General features: G+C 47.5%; 1 protein-coding gene across 1 annotated transcript in view; it reads right to left on the bottom strand.

Annotated features, from left to right (window-relative positions):
* RARB (retinoic acid receptor beta) overlaps nucleotides 1-24,121 on the bottom strand; it is a 419,484-nt gene extending 395,363 nt beyond the window's left edge. The window contains exon 1 of the mRNA XM_078663972.1: nucleotides 22,923-24,121. Coding sequence (XP_078520098.1) covers nucleotides 22,923-23,079 — 157 coding nt within the window. The 5' untranslated portion in view covers nucleotides 23,080-24,121. The remainder of the gene's footprint in view (nucleotides 1-22,922) is intronic.
* Nucleotides 24,122-25,008: the final 887 nt, after the last annotated feature.

Raw genomic sequence — 25,008 nt, forward strand, 5'->3', positions numbered from 1 at the left:
AATTGCAAATGCCACTCAATAGAACATTATGCTGCTAGCGCTCTGAAGTGCCTGGAACACAGCACGTGGCTCTTCGTGGCACTTGTATTTAAATAATTAAAAAGTATCATAATAGCCAGATCTTTAAGACGAGTCAACATTGAAGGTGCACCGTACTATTATTACATAGATTGATTCACAACTAAAAATAATAGTGCCTTACCTTATTTATAGTGCCTAAATATCTGTGTGATTTAGACACCAATAAAGAGGATGAATGACTCTGAAATTCAGTTCCAAACTGCAAATAGCTGACATTTCACCCTTCAGTGGGTTACTTAAGCAGAGGTGCTGTGGTCTAACAAACACCTCCGCCTGGGCAGCTCTTGCTGAAGGCCCGATAGGAGCCAGGTGGAGAGAAAACAGAAAGGGACAGTGTTATGTGCCTCACTGCCTCTTATTCTTGTGTTTCAGCCTACACCCAGATACTCCCAGTTTCACGCGCTAAAGTAACTAACGCGCGCGGAGCTAAAGAGAAGTTCCCAAGATCACACAGTGCGTCAAGCAGAGGAGGCAGCATTGAACCCCGGCTTCTGGCTCAGCCGGTCACGTGTGGGCTTCCATTTTGAATTCCCGCTCTTTCCACGTGGCGCTGGCTGCTCCCGGCAGACCCCGCGGCGCGCGTGAGATGGCGGGCCCATCACAGGCAGTAACGCCCTCTGCTAACTCGACAGGCCTGGAATTTACGGCGGGGCTTTAAAGTGGTAAGTAGCCATCCTTTAGAGGGTGACATGGCGCCTGTCCTCTCTGAAGTACAGTCCCTGCCGGAGTACCGCGGGGTGTTTGCACTTCACATCCTTGCCGCAGATTTACGGGCGGAGGTTAAAGGGTGACTTAACTACTGTTGTTGAAAGGGTTCATAAATCAAAGCATGTGTCACTCTCCCTGCTTCCCTCCCTCCCCCCCTCCTCAGTCTGTGGTTTGCGCTCCCTGTCTCTTTGTTTCTCTCTCGCCCTCTCTCTCCTATCTTTTTCCTCGGTCTCCCTCGCGCGCCGGTCCCTTTCTCTCTTTCACTCTATCTTTCTGTCTCCTTCGCTCACTCTCTGTGCCACCTCCATAGCAGGGGCAGAGTTTCAGCCACTAATGTAACGTGTGTGTGTGTGTGTGTGTGTGTGTGTGTGTGTGTGTACACACACACACACATATATATATATATACAATATACATATATATACACAGACATACATACACACACATATATACACACAATATACATATATATACTCACATACATATATATATGTACACACATACATACACACACATATATATACATATATATGTACACACATACATACACACACATATATATACATATATATACACATACATACGCACACACACATTTATATATATATATACACAAACAATTTGCTTAAAATATGTAAATGTGACATATATAAAGTAAGCTGTAAACATTGTAAGCAAACAACACTGCTTTACAAGTAAAAGTAGCTGGACACATTAATGTGTCCATTTACAAACTCCCTTACACCAGCTGTTGAGCCTTCATGGCCTATAGCGCCCTTCTCATAGTTGGCACCCAGCATGAGCTCGAGAACAGCCCCGGGCTCCAGCACACGCCTTCGCCCACCACCACCCGGCCTTGTACCCCTTTGGCAACCACCACCCGGCCTTGTACCCCTTCGGCCATCACCAGCTCGGTGGTCCCTCCCGGCGGATGTATGACGGTACAACGCGTACTGTTACCACGCAGGTTTTACAACGCAAGTCGTTACAACGACTTGCGTTGGGGGGGCGCTGGATAGTGAATAGTTTAATTTACTATTCCAACTCCAGTCCCCGTGGATAGTAGGGAAGGAGTTGGATAGTAAATTAAACTATTCCCTATCCTACAGCGCCCTCCAGTGCAAGTCGTTGTAACGATTTGCGTTATAAAACCTGCGTGGTAATGGTACCGCGTTGTAAAACTTTCGTGGTGAAGGATGTTTCCCCTCCCGGCCCAAGATCACCGCCCGTGAGTACAACAGCACCCCGAAGGAGCACCGCCAGAACCCCAGCAATGCCGAGAGGATCACGCTGTGTAAATTTGTACCATATATTTGCCCAACCATAATGGCTCCAACTTTTCTTAAAATGTCACCTTGAGTGAATTTGCAACTTGTATTTATGTAACTCAAACCGCTAGTATCTGTAGTAGACATATATACTTACTACCATTCTTATGTGAGTCTAGAGTTTATCTGTTTTGTATCGTTTATGTAATTCATGTACTCTGAAGTCCTTATGTAATGTAACTGGTTCTATTGTAAAGCGCCCTGACACCTCTGGGTAAAGTTTGCGCTATATGAAAACCCATAAATAAATAAATGGGTCTGTGTTTTACTCATCCGCTGTGTTGGTGGGGCTCAAAGTGGGTCAGGACAAATAGAGAGGGGGAGCAGGCCCTATCTGACCCCCCCGCCCCCCCTCCACCCTGGGACGCCCCTCTCTGCCCATCTTCTCGCTCCTCTTCCAGCATGTTCTGTTTCTCTCTCGCTGCCTGTAGTTTCTCGGTGGGTCCAGGCCCTCTCACTGTCTCTCTCTCACACACACACACAGACACAAGCATACTCTACTCCGCCTCTGCTTCTATTTCCCTTCGTTGTCCTTCTCTTTCTTCTCCCTGACCCTGTGTTATTTTTCCAGTACACCCCCTCCCCCTTTCATCTCCTTCTCCCCTCCCCCTGGGGGGAGGGGCTTCTCCTGATCGCAGTGAGTCACCAGCCCCACCCCCCATTTCTCTAAATGGATTATCTGAGAAGACAACCGTCACCCCAACATCCAAATCCACCCTTAACTTGAACCCACTCCCCAATCCACCCCCAGAGGCAGGGCCGCGTTGACGTCACAACTGGCACATACATTGCACAAAGAAAACACACGTTGGGTGATTCGACACACACGCACCGTGGCACTGCTGCGTCAAAGCAGAGACCCCCCCCCCCACACAAAAAAATAATAATAAAATAAATGCAAGCCCTCAAGGTGTGATTAAACTGGGGAGCCATGTAAAGGGCTAGAGTTAGCTCAGTGGGCTGAGCGCCTGCTGTCACGGACATGGCCCAAACGATGCGAGGCGTTGTCAGTACGCGAGGGGCAGTCCCGGCCTAGGAATGATGAAGGGTGGAGCCAGCCCTCCTTGGAACCAAAAGTGTGACTCGTCCAATAAACGCACACATGTAAATGAGGGCACGGCCCACCCTGCAATCTTTCAAGAAGCCCTGGAGAGTAAACCCCAATGCTGACACACTGGGGCGGCCAAGAACCGCCGCCATGTTGTGTTATTGCTTCACGTCAATCTGACATCATAAAATGTGCACAGCAGCACATCTGAAATCTCGAGGCATCTTTTGACGAACCAAGAGCTTCTCGGCCAGCAAGGCGACTGGTTTTGATCTACAGCATATTTTTCTTTAAATTTATTTTGACAACATCTGCTGTGTTTTCGCTTAAAACCCCAAGTGGGTGATTTGGAAGCAGACACAGGAAGCGCTGCGGTCGGGGTTAACCACGGCGGCGGCGCTGGGCTTCCGCGAGAGGCTGCGGCACGCAGAAAACAAACAAACAGAAAAAAAGATAAAATCCGGAGCCGGTATCTTTTAGATGCAATGGAATGACGGCTCTGGTGTTCACTGGGCCAGCGGAGGGTCTGCGTCCCCCGAAGGTGGCAAGTGAACCCTCCCACGACGTTCAAATCAGTGCAATAAATGAACCAAACGTTCAGATACACACAGACACGAGGAGGCGGAAGATGCCCCCAGGCCCAAAGGAAACCTTCTGCAAAACTATAATACCATCTCTACTCCCCAGCTTTGCTTTCACTCCACAATAGCGCCCCCCACCCTCACCGACCCACCCCCCTTTCATTTCTTTAACCGATTCTGCTCCCGCCGCTTCGGCTAAGGGTTGGGGTGCGCTATAGAATTATTAAAGGGGTGGGACAACAATAGGCTTTAAAATATATGTATTAAAAGAATAGACTTTAGCAAATTCTGCTTTGAATGGCTTCATTTCCCCTATGCCTGGGGCTTTTCCCGTAGCACGACCGTAAAGAAATGTTGAGCAATCGTTTACACGTATTTTTATATATACTTTTTGAAATTCATTTTATAGGTATATTTTTTAATTATTTGCCCATTTTAGCCATTTAAAACCAAGGAAGAAATCCAAACCTGTGATAGCCGAGTCCCTATTGACATGCACACACATCACCCTGCCCGTGCACGACGGTTGGTACCTCCAGGACGGGCCATACATTATTTTACATTCTTTTGCTTCAAGCTGTGTTCTGATTGGCCGGCCAGCCTCTGTAGAGTCACTAGTACATACGACAAAACACAAGGGTACCCCAGGTTTTTATAACGATACAGGCCACAAGCAGGGGCGCCCACACATACAAATCATGGGTGTTAGAGACAGTTGGACAGCTCAGTGGGGTTCATTTAGGGCGAATGGGGTCCGACCCCGTCGGAAAACCGCAGGTTACGCACAGATTCCTGCCGCAGACGCGCAACACACTGAGCTATCTCACTGTAACCTGTCATCGGTCATTACCGGACAGGTAACGCCCGCCGGACAGTCAGTCCAGGCTCCGACGAGCAATGGAACAGTACAGCATTTTTGTCGTATCAGGGGTGCCTCAAACACGAGGCGCTGCTGCAGGAGAGGGCGCGGGTCCCGCCTGAGACCCCATTAAATACAAATAAAAATAAATTAAAAAGTGGCTGGCGCAGGGACACACATTCACAACGCGTTATTCACAAATGGGCATATTTTCCCTCCAAATAAACGAAGGCTAAAGGAGGGGGAAAGTGGACATTATTGCTTCTTTTGATTTAAACTCCCACATTGAATGTCTGTGGAAGAGGGTGTACAGGTTTCAGAGCGCCCTGCGCTTGCACGGCCTTCCTGTGGGGGTTTTAGAAAGGCGTTTCAGTCCAACATCCTCGTCCCTTTCAAGCGCCTCTTTGTGTCTCTTATGGACTCCAGGCACATCCACAGATGGATGGGAAGCTCCGACTGTTCGAGGGAGGCCCCGTGACCGCACGCACCTGCACTGCCGACGCTCCTTGTTGCTGTGCGGTGCCCTTTCAGGCACGGCGACGCGTGGCAGTGCTAGATGGGTCTGTGGCGCTATATACCTCTGGGGACGTAACACATTTAACTATATCGTGCCCCGATTCGATTTTTCTGCTGACCGGATAAGAAGCAACAAGATCAAAGGTCGTGTGCTTTCTAAATGCCACCAGAACCAAGAGAAGGAATTGTAGGACCCTTAGACACGTCATCGAGTATTAATAATGCAGATTCACTTTTGTTTTACTCTCCCAGCTCACAGCACCGTTTGACTAAAAGTTTCAGATGCGTTGGGATAAAGTGAAAAAGCATGACGTCCCATTATATGTCGCGTTCATTCGACATTCACAAAATATTTTTTGCTAATTTCTAAGCAGGTTTTGCCGGCTGGAGGGAGAGGTTTTGACAGCTTCTCTTTACCAGGTTCAGACAACAATGGGCAGCTGATCACACAGAATCTGTTGTTCCTACTTCAAGGGTGGCGCGAGACAATGAATCTATTGTTTATGTTGAAGGATAGAGTGAGACAATGAATCTATTGTTTATGTTGAAGGATAGAGTGAGACAATGAATCTATTGTTTATGTTGAAGGATAGAGTGAGACAATGAATCCTTTTCTATGTTGAAGAATAAAGTGAAACAATGAATCTTTTCTTTATATCGAAGGATAAATTGAGACAATGAATCTTTTGTTTATATCGAAGGATAAAGTGAGACAATGAATCTTTTGTTTATATCGAAGGATAAAGTGAGACAATGAATCTTTTTTTATACTGAAGGACAAAGTACAACAAGGGGCAGCTGATCGCACCGAGGCTTCTGATCGTCCCATGGACCAAGTGCCGATTGAAGAACACGAAGTGAATTAGATCCTATATTTCTGATATGAATATTCCAAAGCCTCGCCAGGCTTAGAGCCTGTTTGACTTCTGAGTAGGAATTCATGCGAAGAAACTATTTTTCTAGCCTCCTCATTGGTTGAAATCCATAATTCACAGCAACACTCTTATTAGTGTGAAATATGGAAAACAGTCGACGGCGTTGGCATACCTGGAGTGAATTATGGACCTGAAAGATGGCTCTTTGTGCAACAACCATACAGAGGTTGGGTCTGGCTAAGGCAGACAAAGGGGGAGGCTTTTGCCCATTCTCCCATTGGCTCCCAACACCTCACGCTTTTGCACCAGGACCGTGTGGGTGCACCACGTTCAGTGCATTCTCCAGGCCTCATGCACGCGCTCAGCACCTAAGCTAAGGTGTAGGTTTAAGTACAAGCAATACAACATCACCCATACACTCCAAAAAGGGCATATCGGCCCCCAGCTGCCAGTGGCGCGCTTCGCAGCCGCGTTAGTGGCACGAAGCGCTTTATAAATTCTAGATTACAGTAGTAATCGGAGTTACGCGCCTCAAAGCGCTTCAGCGCCTCGTCAGAGGCAATAAGCGCTATATAAATACGATTACAGTACAATATGTCCGCAGAAGCCCCTTAAATTACCCCTAACCTTCTCCAGTGCCCTCCTCTTGCAGAGGTGTGCTCGGGTGTGGGCCCCGGGGGCTCAAACTGAGGCAGGAAGGCCTCACCGGCCCCAGCACGCCTCAGGGACAGGCCTCCCCGTGCAGCCGTCTCGGCACCCCCCTGTCTCTTTGCTAAAACTGAAGCCCCGCCCGCTCCCCCCACCCCTGTCTGTTATCTCTGGCCTGGGGCTAATACCATATTTACAGCGCTCTCCGCTCTGATAAGGCGGCCTCTGGTTTGAGTTCCCGAAGAACAAACAATACGTTTTTTTTTCTTCTTTCCTTTCTGAAACATTTTACAGCCCTGCCTTTGAGGGAATTACCAGACACCATTTATTAGGGAAGGCGAGATGTTTTTCTTAGTCTGCGGTAAAAGACTTTAAAAAGAAAACACCATTTGCCTGCTATCGAAAAGTGCAGCTAAAGGAAGACGTGTCGGCTTTTCACTTGCAGATGGAATATTGTATTTTTTATTTGTGTAAAGTGCTGCGCAGTGACACAGGCCTCTACGACATATGATTTGCTTTCATCAGTGCAAATATGCAATGTTTACATTATACTAACATTTACCGAAATAGAGCATATATCAGCTAAAGTTTGAAATATATAACAGTGATAACACAGCCATGTTGCTACGGTTCTGTGGTTTTTTGGCGCTGTAAAACGCAAGTGTTGCAATTACCTAGTTCAGAAAAAGCACTCCTTTCATCAGCCCATTTACGGTTAAAAGGTACGTCGGTGTTCCAAACTTAGAACTTGAAACATACATGTAGCACCCAGGTTTATGCCACAGGCGGGCACATGTACCCACCGAGCTTTCTATCTCAGTAACCACGTGGACGACGACAAATCCAAAGGGAACATAGAACAGATATTAGCACGTTAACACGCGCCTTGTTTACGCTCTCGATTCTGGTTCTTTTACAATCAGATCGCCATTGTTTTGTCCTTTATTGGCGCCGGGTACAGTAGAAGGACGCGGGAGCCGCGAATCTTTAACCTCTGACCTCGGACACAACAAAGGTCGGCAGGCCGAGCCTAGGGTGAACGCAGACGGGAGGTTGTTGAGGGGTCAGTGATATATGGGGGCTCGCATTTATCTCAGTCAGTGTCCAGGAGAGCTTGCGTCACGCTGCTCACTCCACGCACGCATGGCGGCATTGACGCTGCGCCAACGGGACAGCTTAGTCGGTGGAGCGCCTGTTTCGAGTGAAATATTCGAGTCCTGTAAGGTCCTTCCCAATTTTATGTCACTTTGTTGTAAATATAATGAGAACCATATTGGTTTAATTAGTCCAGGGCTTGAATACCACAGGAACGGGCCAAGTGCTCTAAACAGAAATAGAGTGTTAGAGTAGGCGTTTCTGCAGTGTGCCGAGAAGCGAATGTGTTCACACTGTGCGCTACAGGCGGCGTGTTCCCTGTAATATGCATCTTATGTTTTATCATGGTACGGTGCCACTAAGCGTTTGTAATATGATTTTAGTCCATAGACAGGGCAATATTTACTGTTTTCACTATGTCCGTGTAAAGGTTTATACGAAGAGCCGTCTTTTCGATTAACACTTTCACCAACAATCCGGACTGTCTTGTAAATGTAGTCTCACCCAAGTCAACACTACCCCTGCCTCAACCTCATGTGGACGACAGGCTACAGCCCACCAGGATTGACAGCTGCGGCCTGTACTGTGCAAACAGCTCTCTGCAGCACACCCCCAACCCACTCAGCCACCTTCACAACTTCACACCGACAGCTTTCATGACTGCCAGCGACAAGCACGCAGCCCCACCACGCCTCCAGCCCGCAGCCGCCTCCCAAAACATGCAGGGAATGGATGCTGAACACACACGGAGGGCTGTTCACAGCCAGTCACTTCTTGTAGGGAAACAGCAACTCCGTGTAAACTGCAAAGTAAACAAGGCCGGCTTCAGGGGTCAGGCAGAGACCCGCGCCTTCCGCAGCGCCTTCTGCTGCGTGTGTGGGCGCTGCCTGCGCTGAGAGCGGCCCCCGGCCCGGGCACTGCTGCCTGCTACGATCCAGCGTCGCACTCTGACACTGCACAACTGCACAGCACACACCCAATGGGGTTCAAGAACCTGAATGATGGGTGCTATGAATGCCCACTCCCAAAGCCACTCATCGCAGTGACATCAGAATGATGAAAGGCTGAGTCAGGCACTGCTGCTCTTAACTGCTTACAGAGATATGTTCAGTGCAGACACATCAAGCATAAAGATGATTAAATAGTCAATTCAGCTACATTGTGTAGTGCTTATATGGGGCACCGTGCAACCAAGCACTAAGCAGAGAACAGTTGTACGGCAGCAGGACATCCAGGTCATGGGGAGGTGAAGCTCAGGGACAGGTGAAACAGGTAGATGGGAGACAGGGGAGGGGGAAGCAGCACGCTACACAGTCGTATTTCGACATCATCTACATTACAAAATAATTACAATTTAAGGTACAGTGAGCTAAAGTTGTACCCAGAATCTCTCATATTTTGCAAAGGACTGAAAATGAGATTAGAACCCAGGTCTCAGGGCTATACATCTAACAATACTCACAGTACACCTCAGTCACTTCCACAATACTCCCAGTACACCTCAGTCACTTCCACAATACTCACAGTACACCTCAGTCACTTCCACAATACTCACAGTACACCTCAGTCACTTCCACAATACTCACAGTACACCTCAGTCACTTCCACAATACTCCCAGTACACCTCAGTCACTTCCACAATACTCACAGTACACCTCAGTCACTTCCACAATACTCACAGTACACCTCAGTCACTTCCACAATACTCCCAGTACACCTCAGTCACTTCCACAATACTCACAGTACACCTCAGTCACTTCCACAATACTCACAGTACACCTCAGTCACTTCCACAATACTCACAGTACACCTCAGTCACTTCCACAATACTCACAGTACACCTCAGTCACTTCCAAAATACTCACAGTACCCCTCAGTCACTTCCAAAATACTCACAGTACACCTCAGTCACTTCCACAGTACTCACAGTACACCTCAGTCACTTCCACAATACTCACAGTACACCTTAGTCACTTCCACAGTACTCACAGTACACCTCAGTCACTTCCAAAATACTCACAGTACACCTTAGTCACTTCCACAATACTCACAGTACCCCTCAGTCACTTCCAAAATACTCACAGTACACCTTAGTCACTTCCACAATACTCACAGTACACCTCAGTCACTTCCAAAATACTCACAGTACACCTCAGTCACTTCCAAAATACTCACAATACACATCAGTCACTTCCAAAATACTCACAGTACACCTCAGTCACTTCCACAATACTCACAGTACACCTCAGTCACTTCCACAATACTCACAGTACACCTCAGTCACTTCCACAATACTCACAGTACACCTCAGTCACTTCCACAATACTCACAGTACACCTCAGTCACTTCCACAATACTCACAGTACACCTCAGTCACTTCCACAATACTCACAGTACACCTCAGTCACTTCCACAATACTCACAGTACCCCTCAGTCACTTCCAAAATACTCACAGTACACCTCAGTCACTTCCATAATACTCACAGTACACCTTAGTCACTTCCACAATACTCACAGTACACCTCAGTCACTTCCACAATACTCACAGTACACCTCAGTCACTTCCACAATACTCACAGTACACCTCAGTCACTTCCATAATACTCACAGTACACCTCAGTCACTTCCAAAATACTCACAGTACACCTCAGTCACTTCCACAATACTCACAGTACACCTTAGTCACTTCCACAATACTCACAGTACACCTCAGTCACTTCCATAATACTCACAGTACCCCTCAGTCACTTCCACAATACTCACAGTACACCTCAGTCACTTCCATAATACTCACAGTACCCCTCAGTCACTTCCACAATACTCACAGTACACCTTAGTCACTTCCACAATACTCACAGTACACCTCAGTCACTTCCATAATACTCACAGTACACCTCAGTCACTTCCAAAATACTCACAATACACATCAGTCACTTCCAAAATACTCACAGTACACCTCAGTCACTTCCACAATACTCACAGTACACCTCAGTCACTTCCACAATACTCACAGTACACCTCAGTCACTTCCACAATACTCACAGTACACCTCAGTCACTTCCACAATACTCACAGTACACCTCAGTCACTTCCACAATACTCACAGTACACCTCAGTCACTTCCACAATACTCACAGTACACCTCAGTCACTTCCACAATACTCACAGTACCCCTCAGTCACTTCCAAAATACTCACAGTACACCTCAGTCACTTCCATAATACTCACAGTACACCTTAGTCACTTCCACAATACTCACAGTACACCTCAGTCACTTCCACAATACTCACAGTACACCTCAGTCACTTCCACAATACTCACAGTACACCTCAGTCACTTCCACGATACTCACAGTACCCCTCAGTCACTTCCACAATACTCACAGTACACCTCAGTCACTTCCACAATACTCACAGTACACCTCAGTCACTTCCACAATACTCACAGTACACCTCAGTCACTTCCATAATACTCACAGTACACCTTAGTCACTTCCACAATACTCACAGTACACCTCAGTCACTTCCATAATACTCACAGTACACCTCAGTCACTTCCACAATACTCACAGTACACCTCAGTCACTTCCATAATACTCACAGTACACCTCAGTCACTTCCACAATACTCACAGTACACCTTAGTCACTTCCACAATACTCACAGTACACCTCAGTCACTTCCATAATACTCACAGTACACCTTAGTCACTTCCACAATACTCACAGTACACCTCAGTCACTTCCATAATACTCACAGTACACCTTAGTCACTTCCACAATACTCACAGTACACCTCAGTCACTTCCATAATACTCACAGTACACCTCAGTCACTTCCAAAATACTCACAATACACATCAGTCACTTCCAAAATACTCACAGTACACCTCAGTCACTTCCACAATACTCACAGTACACCTCAGTCACTTCCACAATACTCACAGTACACCTCAGTCACTTCCACAATACTCACAGTACACCTCAGTCACTTCCACAATACTCACAGTACACCTCAGTCACTTCCACAATACTCACAGTACACCTCAGTCACTTCCACAATACTCACAGTACCCCTCAGTCACTTCCAAAATACTCACAGTACACCTCAGTCACTTCCATAATACTCACAGTACACCTTAGTCACTTCCACAATACTCACAGTACACCTCAGTCACTTCCACAATACTCACAGTACACCTCAGTCACTTCCACAATACTCACAGTACACCTCAGTCACTTCCACGATGCTCAGAGTACACCTCAGTCACTTCCACAATACTCACAGTACACCTCAGTCACTTCCACAATACTCACAGTACACCTCAGTCACTTCCATAATACTCACAGTACACCTTAGTCACTTCCACAATACTCACAGTACACCTCAGTCACTTCCACAATACTCACAGTACACCTCAGTCACTTCCACAATACTCACAGTACACCTTAGTCACTTCCACAATACTCACAGTACACCTCAGTCACTTCCACAATACTCACAGTACACCTCAGTCACTTCCACAATACTCACAGTACACCTCAGTCACTTCCACAATACTCACAGTACACCTCAGTCACTTCCACAATACTCACAGTACACCTCAGTCACTTCCACAATACTCACAGTACACCTCAGTCACTTCCACAATACTCACAGTACACCTCAGTCACTTCCACAATACTCACAGTACACCTCAGTCACTTCCACAATACTCACAGTACACCTTAGTCACTTCCACAATACTCACAGTACACCTCAGTCACTTCCAAAATACTCACAGTACACCTCAGTCACTTCCACAATACTCACAGTACACCTCAGTCACTTCCATAATACTCACAGTACCCCTCAGTCACTTCCAAAATACTCACAGTACACCTCAGTCACTTCCACAATACTCACAGTACACCTCAGTCACTTCCAAAATACTCACAGTACCCCTCAGTCACTTCCAAAATACTCACAGTACACCTTAGTCACTTCCACAATACTCACAGTACACCTCAGTCACTTCCAAAATACTCACAGTACACCTCAGTCACTTCCACAATACTCACAGTACACCTCAGTCACTTCCATAATACTCACAGTACCCCTCAGTCACTTCCAAAATACTCACAGTACACCTTAGTCACTTCCACAATACTCACAGTACACCTCAGTCACTTCCACGATGCTCAGAGTACACCTCAGTCACTTCCACAATACTCACAGTACACCTCAGTCACTTCCACAATACTCACAGTACACCTTAGTCACTTCCACAATACTCACAGTACACCTCAGTCACTTCCACAATACTCACAGTACACCTCAGTCACTTCCATAATACTCACAGTACCCCTCAGTCACTTCCAAAATACTCACAGTACACCTCAGTCACTTCCACAATACTCACAGTACACCTCAGTCACTTCCATAATACTCACAGTACACCTCAGTCACTTCCATAATACTCACAGTACCCCTCAGTCACTTCCAAAATACTCACAGTACACCTCAGTCACTTCCACAATACTCACAGTACACCTCAGTCACTTCCACAATACTCACAGTACACCTTAGTCACTTCCACAATACTCACAGTACACCTCAGTCACTTCCACAATACTCACAGTACACCTCAGTCACTTCCACAATACTCACAGTACACCTCAGTCACTTCCACAATACTCACAGTACACCTCAGTCACTTCCACAATACTCACAGTACACCTCAGTCACTTCCACAATACTCACAGTACACCTCAGTCACTTCCATAATACTCACAGTACACCTCAGTCACTTCCACAATACTCACAGTACACCTCAGTCACTTCCACAATACTCACAGTACACCTTAGTCACTTCCACAATACTCACAGTACACCTCAGTCACTTCCACAATACTCACAGTACACCTCAGTCACTTCCACAATACTCACAGTACACCTCAGTCACTTCCACAATACTCACAGTACACCTCAGTCACTTCCACAATACTCACAGTACACCTCAGTCACTTCCACAATACTCACAGTACACCTCAGTCACTTCCATAATACTCACAGTACCCCTCAGTCACTTCCAAAATACTCACAGTACACCTCAGTCACTTCCACAATACTCACAGTACACCTCAGTCACTTCCACAATACTCACAGTACACCTCAGTCACTTCCACAATACTCACAGTACACCTCAGTCACTTCCACAATACTCACAGTACACCTCAGTCACTTCCAAAATACTCACAGTACACCTCAGTCACTTCCACAATACTCACAGTACACCTCAGTCACTTCCACAATACTCACAGTACACCTCAGTCACTTCCACAATACTCACAGTACACCTCAGTCACTTCCAAAATACTCACAGTACACCTCAGTCACTTCCACAATACTCACAGTACACCTCAGTCACTTCCACGATACTCACAGTACACCTCAGTCACTTCCACAATACTCACAGTACACCTCAGTCACTTCCACAATACTCACAGTACACCTCAGTCACTTCCACAATACTCACAGTACACCTCAGTCACTTCCACAATACTCACAGTACACCTCAGTCACTTCCAAAATACTCACAGTACACCTCAGTCACTTCCACAATACTCACAGTACACCTCAGTCACTTCCACAATACTCACAGTACACCTCAGTCACTTCCAAAATACTCACAGTACACCTCAGTCACTTCCACAATACTCACAGTACACCTCAGTCACTTCCACAATACTCACAGTACACCTCAGTCACTTCCACGATGCTCAGAGTACACCTCAGTCACTTCCACAATACTCACAGTACACCTCAGTCACTTCCAAAATACTCACAGTACACCTCAGTCACTTCCACGATACTCACAGTACACCTCAGTCACTTCCAAAATACTCACAGTACACCTCAGTCACTTCCACGATACTCACAGTACACCTTAGTCACTTCCACAATACTCACAGTACACCTCAGTCACTTCCACAATACTCACAGTACACCTCAGTCACTTCCAAAATACTCACAGTACACCTCAGTCACTTCCACAATACTCACAGTACACCTCAGTCACTTCCACAATACTCACAGTACACCTCAGTCACTTCCAAAATACTCACAGTACACCTCAGTCACTTCCACGATACTCACAGTACACCTCAGTCACTTCCAAAATACTCACAGTACACCTCAGTCACTTCCACGATACTCACAGTACACCTCAGTCACTTCCAAAATACTCACAGTACACCTTAGTCACTTCCACAGTACTCACAGTACACCTCAGTCACTTCCATAATACTCACAGTACACCTCAGTCACTTCCACAATACTCACAGTACACCTCAGTCACTTCCACGATACTCACAGTACACCTCAGTCACTTCCACAGTACTCACAGTACACCTCAGTCACTTCCATAATACTCACAGTACACCTCAGTCACTTCCAAAATACTCACAGTACACCTCAGTCACTTCCACGATACTCACAGTACACCTCAGTCACTTCCAAAATACTCACAGTACACCTCAGTCACTTCCACGATACTCACAGTACACCTCAGTCACTTCCAAAATACTCACAGTACACCTTAGTCACTTCCACAGTACTCACAGTACACCTCAGTCACTTCCATAATACTCACAGTACACCTCAGTCACTTCCACAATACTCACAGTACACCTCAGTCACTTCCACAATACTCACAGTACACCTCAGTCACTTCCACAATACTCACAGTACACCTCAGTCACTTCCACAATACTCACAGTACACCTCAGTCACTTCCAAAATACTCACAGTACACCTCAGTCACTTCCACGATACTCACAGTACACCTCAGTCACTTCCAAAATACTCACAGTACACCTCAGTCACTTCCACGATACTCACAGTACACCTCAGTCACTTCCACAATACTCACAGTACACCTCAGTCACTTCCATAATACTCACAGTACACCTTAGTCACTTCCACAATACTCACAGTACACCTCAGTCACTTCCACAATACTCACAGTACACCTCAGTCACTTCCACAATACTCACAGTACACCTCAGTCACTTCCAAAATACTCACAGTACACCTCAGTCACTTCCACAATACTCACAGTACACCTCAGTCACTTCCACAATACTCACAGTACACCTCAGTCACTTCCACAATACTCACAGTACACCTCAGTCACTTCCACAATACTCACAGTACACCTCAGTCACTTCCACAATACTCACAGTACACCTCAGTCACTTCCAAAATACTCACAGTACACCTCAGTCACTTCCACGATACTCACAGTACACCTCAGTCACTTCCAAAATACTCACAGTACACCTCAGTCACTTCCACGATACTCACAGTACACCTCAGTCACTTCCACAATACTCACAGTACACCTCAGTCACTTCCATAATACTCACAGTACACCTTAGTCACTTCCACAATACTCACAGTACACCTCAGTCACTTCCACAATACTCACAGTACACCTCAGTCACTTCCACAATACTCACAGTACACCTCAGTCACTTCCAAAATACTCACAGTACACCTCAGTCACTTCCACAATACTCACAGTACACCTCAGTCACTTCCACAATACTCACAGTACACCTCAGTCACTTCCACAATACTCACAGTACACCTCAGTCACTTCCAAAATACTCACAGTACACCTCAGTCACTTCCACAATACTCACAGTACACCTCAGTCACTTCCACAGTACTCACAGTACACCTCAGTCACTTCCACGATACTCACAGTACACCTCAGTCACTTCCACAGTACTCACAGTACACCTCAGTCACTTCCATAATACTCACAGTACACCTCAGTCACTTCCACAATACTCACAGTACACCTCAGTCACTTCCACGATACTCACAGTACACCTCAGTCACTTCCACAGTACTCACAGTACCCCTCAGTCACTTCCATAATACTCACAGTACACATCAGTCACTTCCAAAATACTCACAGTACCCCTCAGTCACTTCCAAAATACTCACAGTACCCCTCAGTCACTTCCACAATACTCACAGTACACCTCAGTCACTTCCACGATACTCACAGTACACCTCAGTCACTTCCAAAATACTCACAGTACACCTCAGTCACTTCCACGATACTCACAGTACACCTCAGTCACTTCCACAATACTCACAGTACACCTCAGTCACTTCCATAATACTCACAGTACACCTTAGTCACTTCCACAATACTCACAGTACACCTCAGTCACTTCCACAATACTCACAGTACACCTCAGTCACTTCCACAATACTCACAGTACACCTCAGTCACTTCCAAAATACTCACAGTACACCTCAGTCACTTCCACAATACTCACAGTACACCTCAGTCACTTCCACAATACTCACAGTACACCTCAGTCACTTCCACAATACTCACAGTACACCTCAGTCACTTCCAAAATACTCACAGTACACCTCAGTCACTTCCACAATACTCACAGTACACCTCAGTCACTTCCACAGTACTCACAGTACACCTCAGTCACTTCCACGATACTCACAGTACACCTCAGTCACTTCCACAGTACTCACAGTACACCTCAGTCACTTCCATAATACTCACAGTACACCTCAGTCACTTCCACAATACTCACAGTACACCTCAGTCACTTCCACGATACTCACAGTACACCTCAGTCACTTCCACAGTACTCACAGTACCCCTCAGTCACTTCCATAATACTCACAGTACACCTCAGTCACTTCCAAAATACTCACAGTACCCCTCAGTCACTTCCAAAATACTCACAGTACACCTCAGTCACTTCCACAATACTCACAGTACACCTCAGTCACTTCCACAGTACTCACAGTACACCTCAGTCACTTCCACGATACTCACAGTACACCTCAGTCACTTCCACAGTACTCACAGTACACCTCAGTCACTTCCATAATACTCACAGTACACCTCAGTCACTTCCACAATACTCACAGTACACCTCAGTCACTTCCACGATACTCACAGTACACCTCAGTCACTTCCACAGTACTCACAGTACCCCTCAGTCACTTCCATAATACTCACAGTACACCTCAGTCACTTCCAAAATACTCACAGTACCCCTCAGTCACTTCCAAAATACTCACAGTACACCTCAGTCACTTCCACAATACTCACAGTACACCTCAGTCACTTCCACAATACTCACAGTACACCTCAGTCACTTCCATAATACTCACAGTACACCTTAGTCACTTCCACAATACTCACAGTACACCTCAGTCACTTCCACAATACTCACAGTACACCTCAGTCACTTCCACAATACTCACAGTACACCTCAGTCACTTCCAAAATACTCACAGTACACCTCAGTCACTTCCACAATACTCACAGTACACCTCAGTCACTTCCACAATACTCACAGTACACCTCAGTCACTTCCACAATACTCACAGTACACCTCAGTCACTTCCAAAATACTCACAGTACACCTCAGTCACTTCCACAATACTCACAGTACACCTCAGTCACTTCCACAGTACTCACAGTACACCTCAGTCACTTCCACGATACTCACAGTACACCTCAGTCACTTCCACAGTACTCACAGTACACCTCAGTCACTTCCATAATACTCACAGTACACCTCAGTCACTTCCACAATACTCACAGTACACCTCAGTCACTTCCACGATACTCACAGTACACCTCAGTCACTTCCACAGTACTCACAGTACCCCTCAGTCACTTCCATAATACTCACAGTACACCTCAGTCACTTCCAAAATACTCACAGTACCCCTCAGTCACTTCCAAAATACTCACAGTACCCCTCAGTCACTTCCACAATACTCACAGTACACCTCAGTCACTTCCACAATACTCACAGTACCCCTCAGTCACTTCCACAATACTCACAGTACCCCTCAGTCACTTCCACAGTACTCACAGTACACCTCAGTCACTTCCATAATACTCACAGTACACCTCAGTCACTTCCATAATACTCACAGTACACCTCAGTCACTTCCACAATACTCACAGTACACCTCAGTCACTTCCAAAATACTCACAGTACACCTCAGTCACTTCCACGATACTCACAGTACACCTCAGTCACTTCCAAAATACTCACAGTACACCTCAGTCACTTCCACGATACTCACAGTACACCTCAGTCACTTCCACAATACTCACAGTACACCTCAGTCACTTCCAAAATACTCACAGTACACCTCAGTCACTTCCACAATACTCACAGTACACCTCAGTCACTTCCACAATACTCACAGTACACCTCAGTCACTTCCACAGTACTCACAGTACACCTCAGTCACTTCCACAGTACTCACAGTACACCTCAGTCACTTCCACGATACTCACAGTACACCTCAGTCACTTCCACAATACTCACAGTACACCTCAGTCACTTCCAAAATACTCACAGTACACCTCAGTCACTTCCACAATACTCACAGTACACCTCAGTCACTTCCAAAATACTCACAGTACACCTCAGTCACTTCCACAATACTCACAGTACACCTCAGTCACTTCCATAATACTCACAGTACACCTCAGTCACTTCCATAATACTCACAGTACACCTCAGTCACTTCCACAATACTCACAGTACACCTCAGTCACTTCCACAATACTCACAGTACACCTCAGTCACTTCCATAATACTCACAGTACACCTCAGTCACTTCCACGATACTCACAGTACACCTCAGTCACTTCCACAGTACTCACAGTACACCTCAGTCACTTCCACAGTACTCACAGTACACCTCAGTCACTTCCATAATACTCACAGTACCCCTCAGTCACTTCCAAAATACTCACAGTACACCTCAGTCACTTCCACGATACTCACAGTACACCTCAGTCACTTCCAAAATACTCACAGTACACCTTAGTCACTTCCAAAATACTCACAGTACACCTCAGTCACTTCCATAATACTCACAGTACACCTTAGTCACTTCCACAATACTCACAGTACACCTCAGTCACTTCCATAATACTCACAGTACACCTTAGTCACTTCCACAATACTCACAGTACACCTCAGTCACTTCCACAATACTCACAGTACACCTCAGTCACTTCCACGATACTCACAGTACACCTCAGTCACTTCCACAATACTCACAGTACACCTCAGTCACTTCCACGATACTCACAGTACACCTCAGTCACTTCCAAAATACTCACAGTACACCTCAGTCACTTCCATAATACTCACAGTACACCTTAGTCACTTCCACAATACTCACAGTACACCTCAGTCACTTCCACAATACTCACAGTACACCTCAGTCACTTCCACGATACTCACAGTACACCTCAGTCACTTCCACAGTACTCACAGTACACCTCAGTCACTTCCATAATACTCACAGTACACCTCAGTCACTTCCACAATACTCACAGTACCCCTCAGTCACTTCCACAGTACTCACAGTACACCTCAGTCACTTCCATAATACTCACAGTACACCTCAGTCACTTCCACAGTACTCACAGTACACCTTAGTCACTTCCACAATACTCACAGTACACCTCAGTCACTTCCAAAATACTCACAGTACACCTCAGTCACTTCCACAGTACTCACAGTACACCTCAGTCACTTCCACGTCATTGCAAATATTCTATTGGACCAGCAACTGGAATGATGGAACTCTGTGGCGTTTTTCACATAGTTATCAATTTGATGCATTTGCCACATAATCCACCCTCTGCTGCATGGTTTGCAGATTCTAACAAGAAAAATCGCTTTTAGCTCAAATTGACCAAACGTTCCTAAAACTGCGGTGACTGTTGCTGTGCAGCGGAAGACACTTCGCACAGGCTGACTGTTCACCTGACCTTTCAGTTGTATATAGTTGTATGTGGGTGTCAAACTACTACTAAGGTGTAACCTTTGACCAGAGTATTAACATGTAAAGATGACAAAATAATAAACTGATAGTAGCTCAAAAAATGTGCTGCATTATCCGCATAATTAGCATTTTTATGCAGTAGAATTTAGTAAAAACTCTGCTAAATAATTTGGTCCTCCCTTGCTGCGTAATTCCAGAGGCGCTGATTATATGTTATGTTTGTAACTGTATACGGATCGTGTACTGAGGGGGCAGAATACAGGTTTGGCCTGTAGGACACCTGCCTCTGTTGCCCAGGCTGGGTGCTATTGGCTGATCTCACACACGAAGGTTTTTTACTTTATTTTTTTCCACCATGAGCACCAAAATTCCGAATTAGAGAACGAAAGCCAAGCAAAAAACCCCTTTCTTACTCAGAGGGAATGCTCTGTTGGTGGCTGAGCGTCGACATTGGCCGGACACAGCCCCGTGGCATTATGGATGCTATACTGTCCAGCAAACATGCTGTGACCAAAATATCAACTACCACAGAATAGTGAAGGCGTGCTCAGGTTCACGCAACTGCACATATATGTACCGTGACAATATATATATCCTGAATGTATGCGGCTGGGGCGTTCTAATTAAGGAAGCGGTGTGTTACTATTTTATTTTCCTCCACAATGTTTGGGTTCTCCATATTTAGGCCACAATATTTGGGAGGACGACGTGTCTGTTCTCAATATTCGAAACCATTGTTGTTCTTGACACAGAAGAGTAGGATCTGCTTTGTGCAGCGCTCTAGCACCTTCGATGAGACAGAAGCACGTCGCGGCACTTTACAGCACCATTTTAATACTGTCAGAACAGTCCCAGCTGTGCGAACAGCACTGCAAAATCTACAGCCGGGCAGTGTCAGCACTTCTACCCACCAGTGCTCTGGCTATAAATGGGCAGGGCCCTTGTGCATTAGTGAGTTGTTAAGAGTGCTTGCACTTACGTTTCTCACTCCAAGCACTATGCACACAGATCTACAGAGCAACTTCTATGGCACAAGTGCACGACACAAATACCAAGCAGCGTATCACAGGGCCGCATTTTTACAAGCAAGTCTCAGCGCTCACATGACACAAGATGGGTTAACTGGCTGAGGGTCAGCCTTGTAGGAATGGGCAGGTCACACGTGCAAAGCCCAGCAGGTCAACTCCACCTTTCATCCTTCTGAAGGCCGATAAACTGAGTACCATTCACTTAGATGATACTGCTTTTAGCTCATGGCTTTCCAGTTATCAGCCTTCTTGTTCTCAAAACCTGAGCATACATCTCTATCACTCTTTAGCTAAGCATGCACTCTACAGGTAACGCTACAACATACATGTACATCACTTAGAAGCAGAAAAAACTGTGGTATTGAGCGCTACATAAAAACAAGATATCATTATAACCGAGCTACTTTACACACAGGCCAGAGGGCACACAACAGGACCATGTGCTAGCTCCTGTACACCCATGTGTGTGTACATATGTAGCATTTGAAGCACAGCACACCCAGCCTCGAACATACATGTACATGACACATTGATTTGATTTTATATTCATAAAGCGCAGACTAATGCCCAGGGGGCGTCTAGGCGCTAAAATCATGAATCCTGAGCTGTAGCACATCAGGTTTACCCAAGCCCATGGACAAAGGTATTGCACATATCTTATCCCTCTCTAGCCCCCCCCCCCCCACACACACATGTGAAATCTATGTGCCAACACACACATATCACCACAAACCATGGTGTATGGACACATATCTAGTTCATGCAATTCAGGCCACCATAAACTCTGGTGTAGCAGGAATTTGAACCCACATTTTTTGGGAAGCCCTGGCCCCCACACCTTCTGGTGCAGGAATACACCTGCCATAATCCAGCATTCCTTGGCAATCCAGGCCACCACACCCAGGTGCACAAACATATCAAGCACAAGAGCCAAATCTCTTGGCATCTAAGGCAGGGGTGCCAACCTTTGTGTATGCCCGCATCCCTTGGAAATGTTGGATTCATGTTCACCCCCCCTACAAACGTAATATCACATTTGAAGATGCAAATATAAACATACTTTCCCTCTTTGTCGCACCCCTGAAATGTCATCTCACACCCCGGCGGGCACCCCAGATGGGCAACCCCTGATCTAAGGCAACCCTTGTTCCCTTCTGCAGGAACACCTTTGCACATGTCTAGCAAATGTTGACATCTCTTTGAAGCACAAGCTACCACACCCGTTGTATGCAGATATATTGTGCACATCCCCCCCGCATCTTTTACCCTCCAGCCCACACCAAAAGGGGAACCTACATTGCGCGCTGTGCCGGTGCTGCCAGTCGCTCTGTGCCAGCCCGTTGAAGCAGGCCTTGAGGGCTTTCTCCTGCAGCATGCACGAAGACGGGCCAGTGGTGTAAAAGTCCAGCATGTGCCCGGGGCTCACCGCCAGCACGTCCATGCAGTCAAACATGGTGCCACTTTGGCAGAGTGTCCTCTTTAGGCGCTAGGTACAACGGGGCGCCAGCGCGTGGTCCAATCCATCCACTCGAGGCCTGCGGTCCGGTGCCAGGCTGCGGGTCTTGACCCACCGCACCATGTATGAGGGAAGGCCGAGGCAGGTTAGAGGGGCGTCATTTGGTGCTCCCTCAGAAGGCCACTCCGGTGAGTGAGAACTCACAACACCTCACTGGTGGGCACGGGCTGCGGTCCTCTCCCGAGCAAAGCTCTCAGAATAAAAGGAAGGACATCTCTGTGTGAAGAAGGGTTGTTGACACCAAGGCTTGCTTGTATATTACTTGCATTAGTCCAATAAATGGTATCACCAAGCTGGTGTGAGTGCCAATCTGTTGGGTTCCGTACTGGGGAGGAATTGGGGGTACTGCTGGTCCCAGGGGGCGCCCACCAATAGTCCCACCAGGGGTGGAAACTCGAAGTACTCCGGCACCTGTAGTAAAAGTCCAAAATACAATAGTACTTAGAAACTCAAGGTTGTCGAACTTCAAAGGGCAGCAGCCACACCCCGCTGCGTAAGCGCCTTTCAACCCCTCCTATGACTTCTTGGCGCTTCTTCTTCCTGGTCGCATAAAATGTATCCCCACCTTCATGAAATATGCTGTGAGAGCTAAAAATACGCTGCAGTGGTCCAGCCCACTGTGGACGGCGTGGGCAGCGGCAGTCCAAGTTGGCATCTACCAGCATGAGCTCGGGGGCGTGCAGAGGGCAGGTGCCGAGAGTCCCAAGTGCCCAGCTCTAGGAGCTGCTTGCTGCAACAGAAACTCAAATAAAATGTCAGTGTGCACGGGACCCCCAGGAAGTGCAAGTTCAGCGCTCCGGCGGGCACGGGTCACTCGAGCCCGGGACTCCAGGCGCCTCCGATGAGCCTCCGCTTCTGGCGTGAGGCCGGGCGGGGGCGTCGCGCCCTGTGCAGCCGGGCTCCGGCGCCCATGCGGTCCGTGCCGCCGAGGAGCTGCCGCCGAGAGCAGTGCACTGCCTGTGCTGCGGCCCGGGAGCCGGCCGAGCTGATGCCTAATGTATGCGCCTGAACTCCCGGTGAACCCGGCCGGCGCGGGCGGGCGGGCGGCCGACCTTCACATGACCCGCCGGGGGCGTGACGTCACGCGCCCGGGACTCTCCCCGCGCTTAAAAGCCCCGGCGGAGGCGGCGGAGGGAGCAGAGCGGCAGCGGCGGCGGCCGGGAGAGGAGAGGGCTGCGGATGGGGGCGAGAGATGGGGGTGCTGTGCTGCACCCCCTAGGAGAGGGCTGCGGATGGGGGCGAGAGATGGGGGTGCTGTGCTGCACCCCCTAGGAGAGGGCTGCGGGATGGGGCGAGAGATGGGGTTGCTGTGCTGCACTCCCCCCTCCGGGCGAGATTGGGGTGCAGTGCCAGGCAAGGGGGACGGATGCGGTCTGGGGGTTCCTGGCTGAAGATCGGGGGGGGGGGGGGGGTTGCCAGGGAGAGAGAGGCGACACATGTGGGTTCTGTGCGCCCCCGGCGTGGGGCAAATGAGAGCGGTGCCAGACAGGGTGGCAAGAAGGGTGCTGAAAGGGGGCTCCAGGCTGAGGGTGTGAGGATGGGGGGCTGCTAGACAGACAGGGGCGAGAGATGGGGGTTCTATGCTGCTCACCGGAAAGGTGTGTGTGTGTGTGGGGGGGGGGGTATTGGGGGCACTGTCAAACGGGGGTGTGGGGTGAGAAGGGAAGGTGGGTGCTTCGTACTGTTGTGGATTTGGGAAGTGGGGGGGCACTGCAAGGGCGGAATGGAGTGTATGCTCGGGTTATGGGGCGGTGACAGTCATAGAGTCAGAGGGGGCTGCATACAGGAGGGCGGTGTGGGGGTCTGCATTGCTGGGGGGGGGCTTCCATTTTCGGGAGCTTAGGGCGTACTGGGGACCCCATGTCT

This window comes from Lissotriton helveticus, chromosome 10, assembly GCF_964261635.1.
Source record: "Lissotriton helveticus chromosome 10, aLisHel1.1, whole genome shotgun sequence".
In the NCBI taxonomy this organism is placed as follows: Eukaryota; Metazoa; Chordata; class Amphibia; order Caudata; family Salamandridae; genus Lissotriton; species Lissotriton helveticus.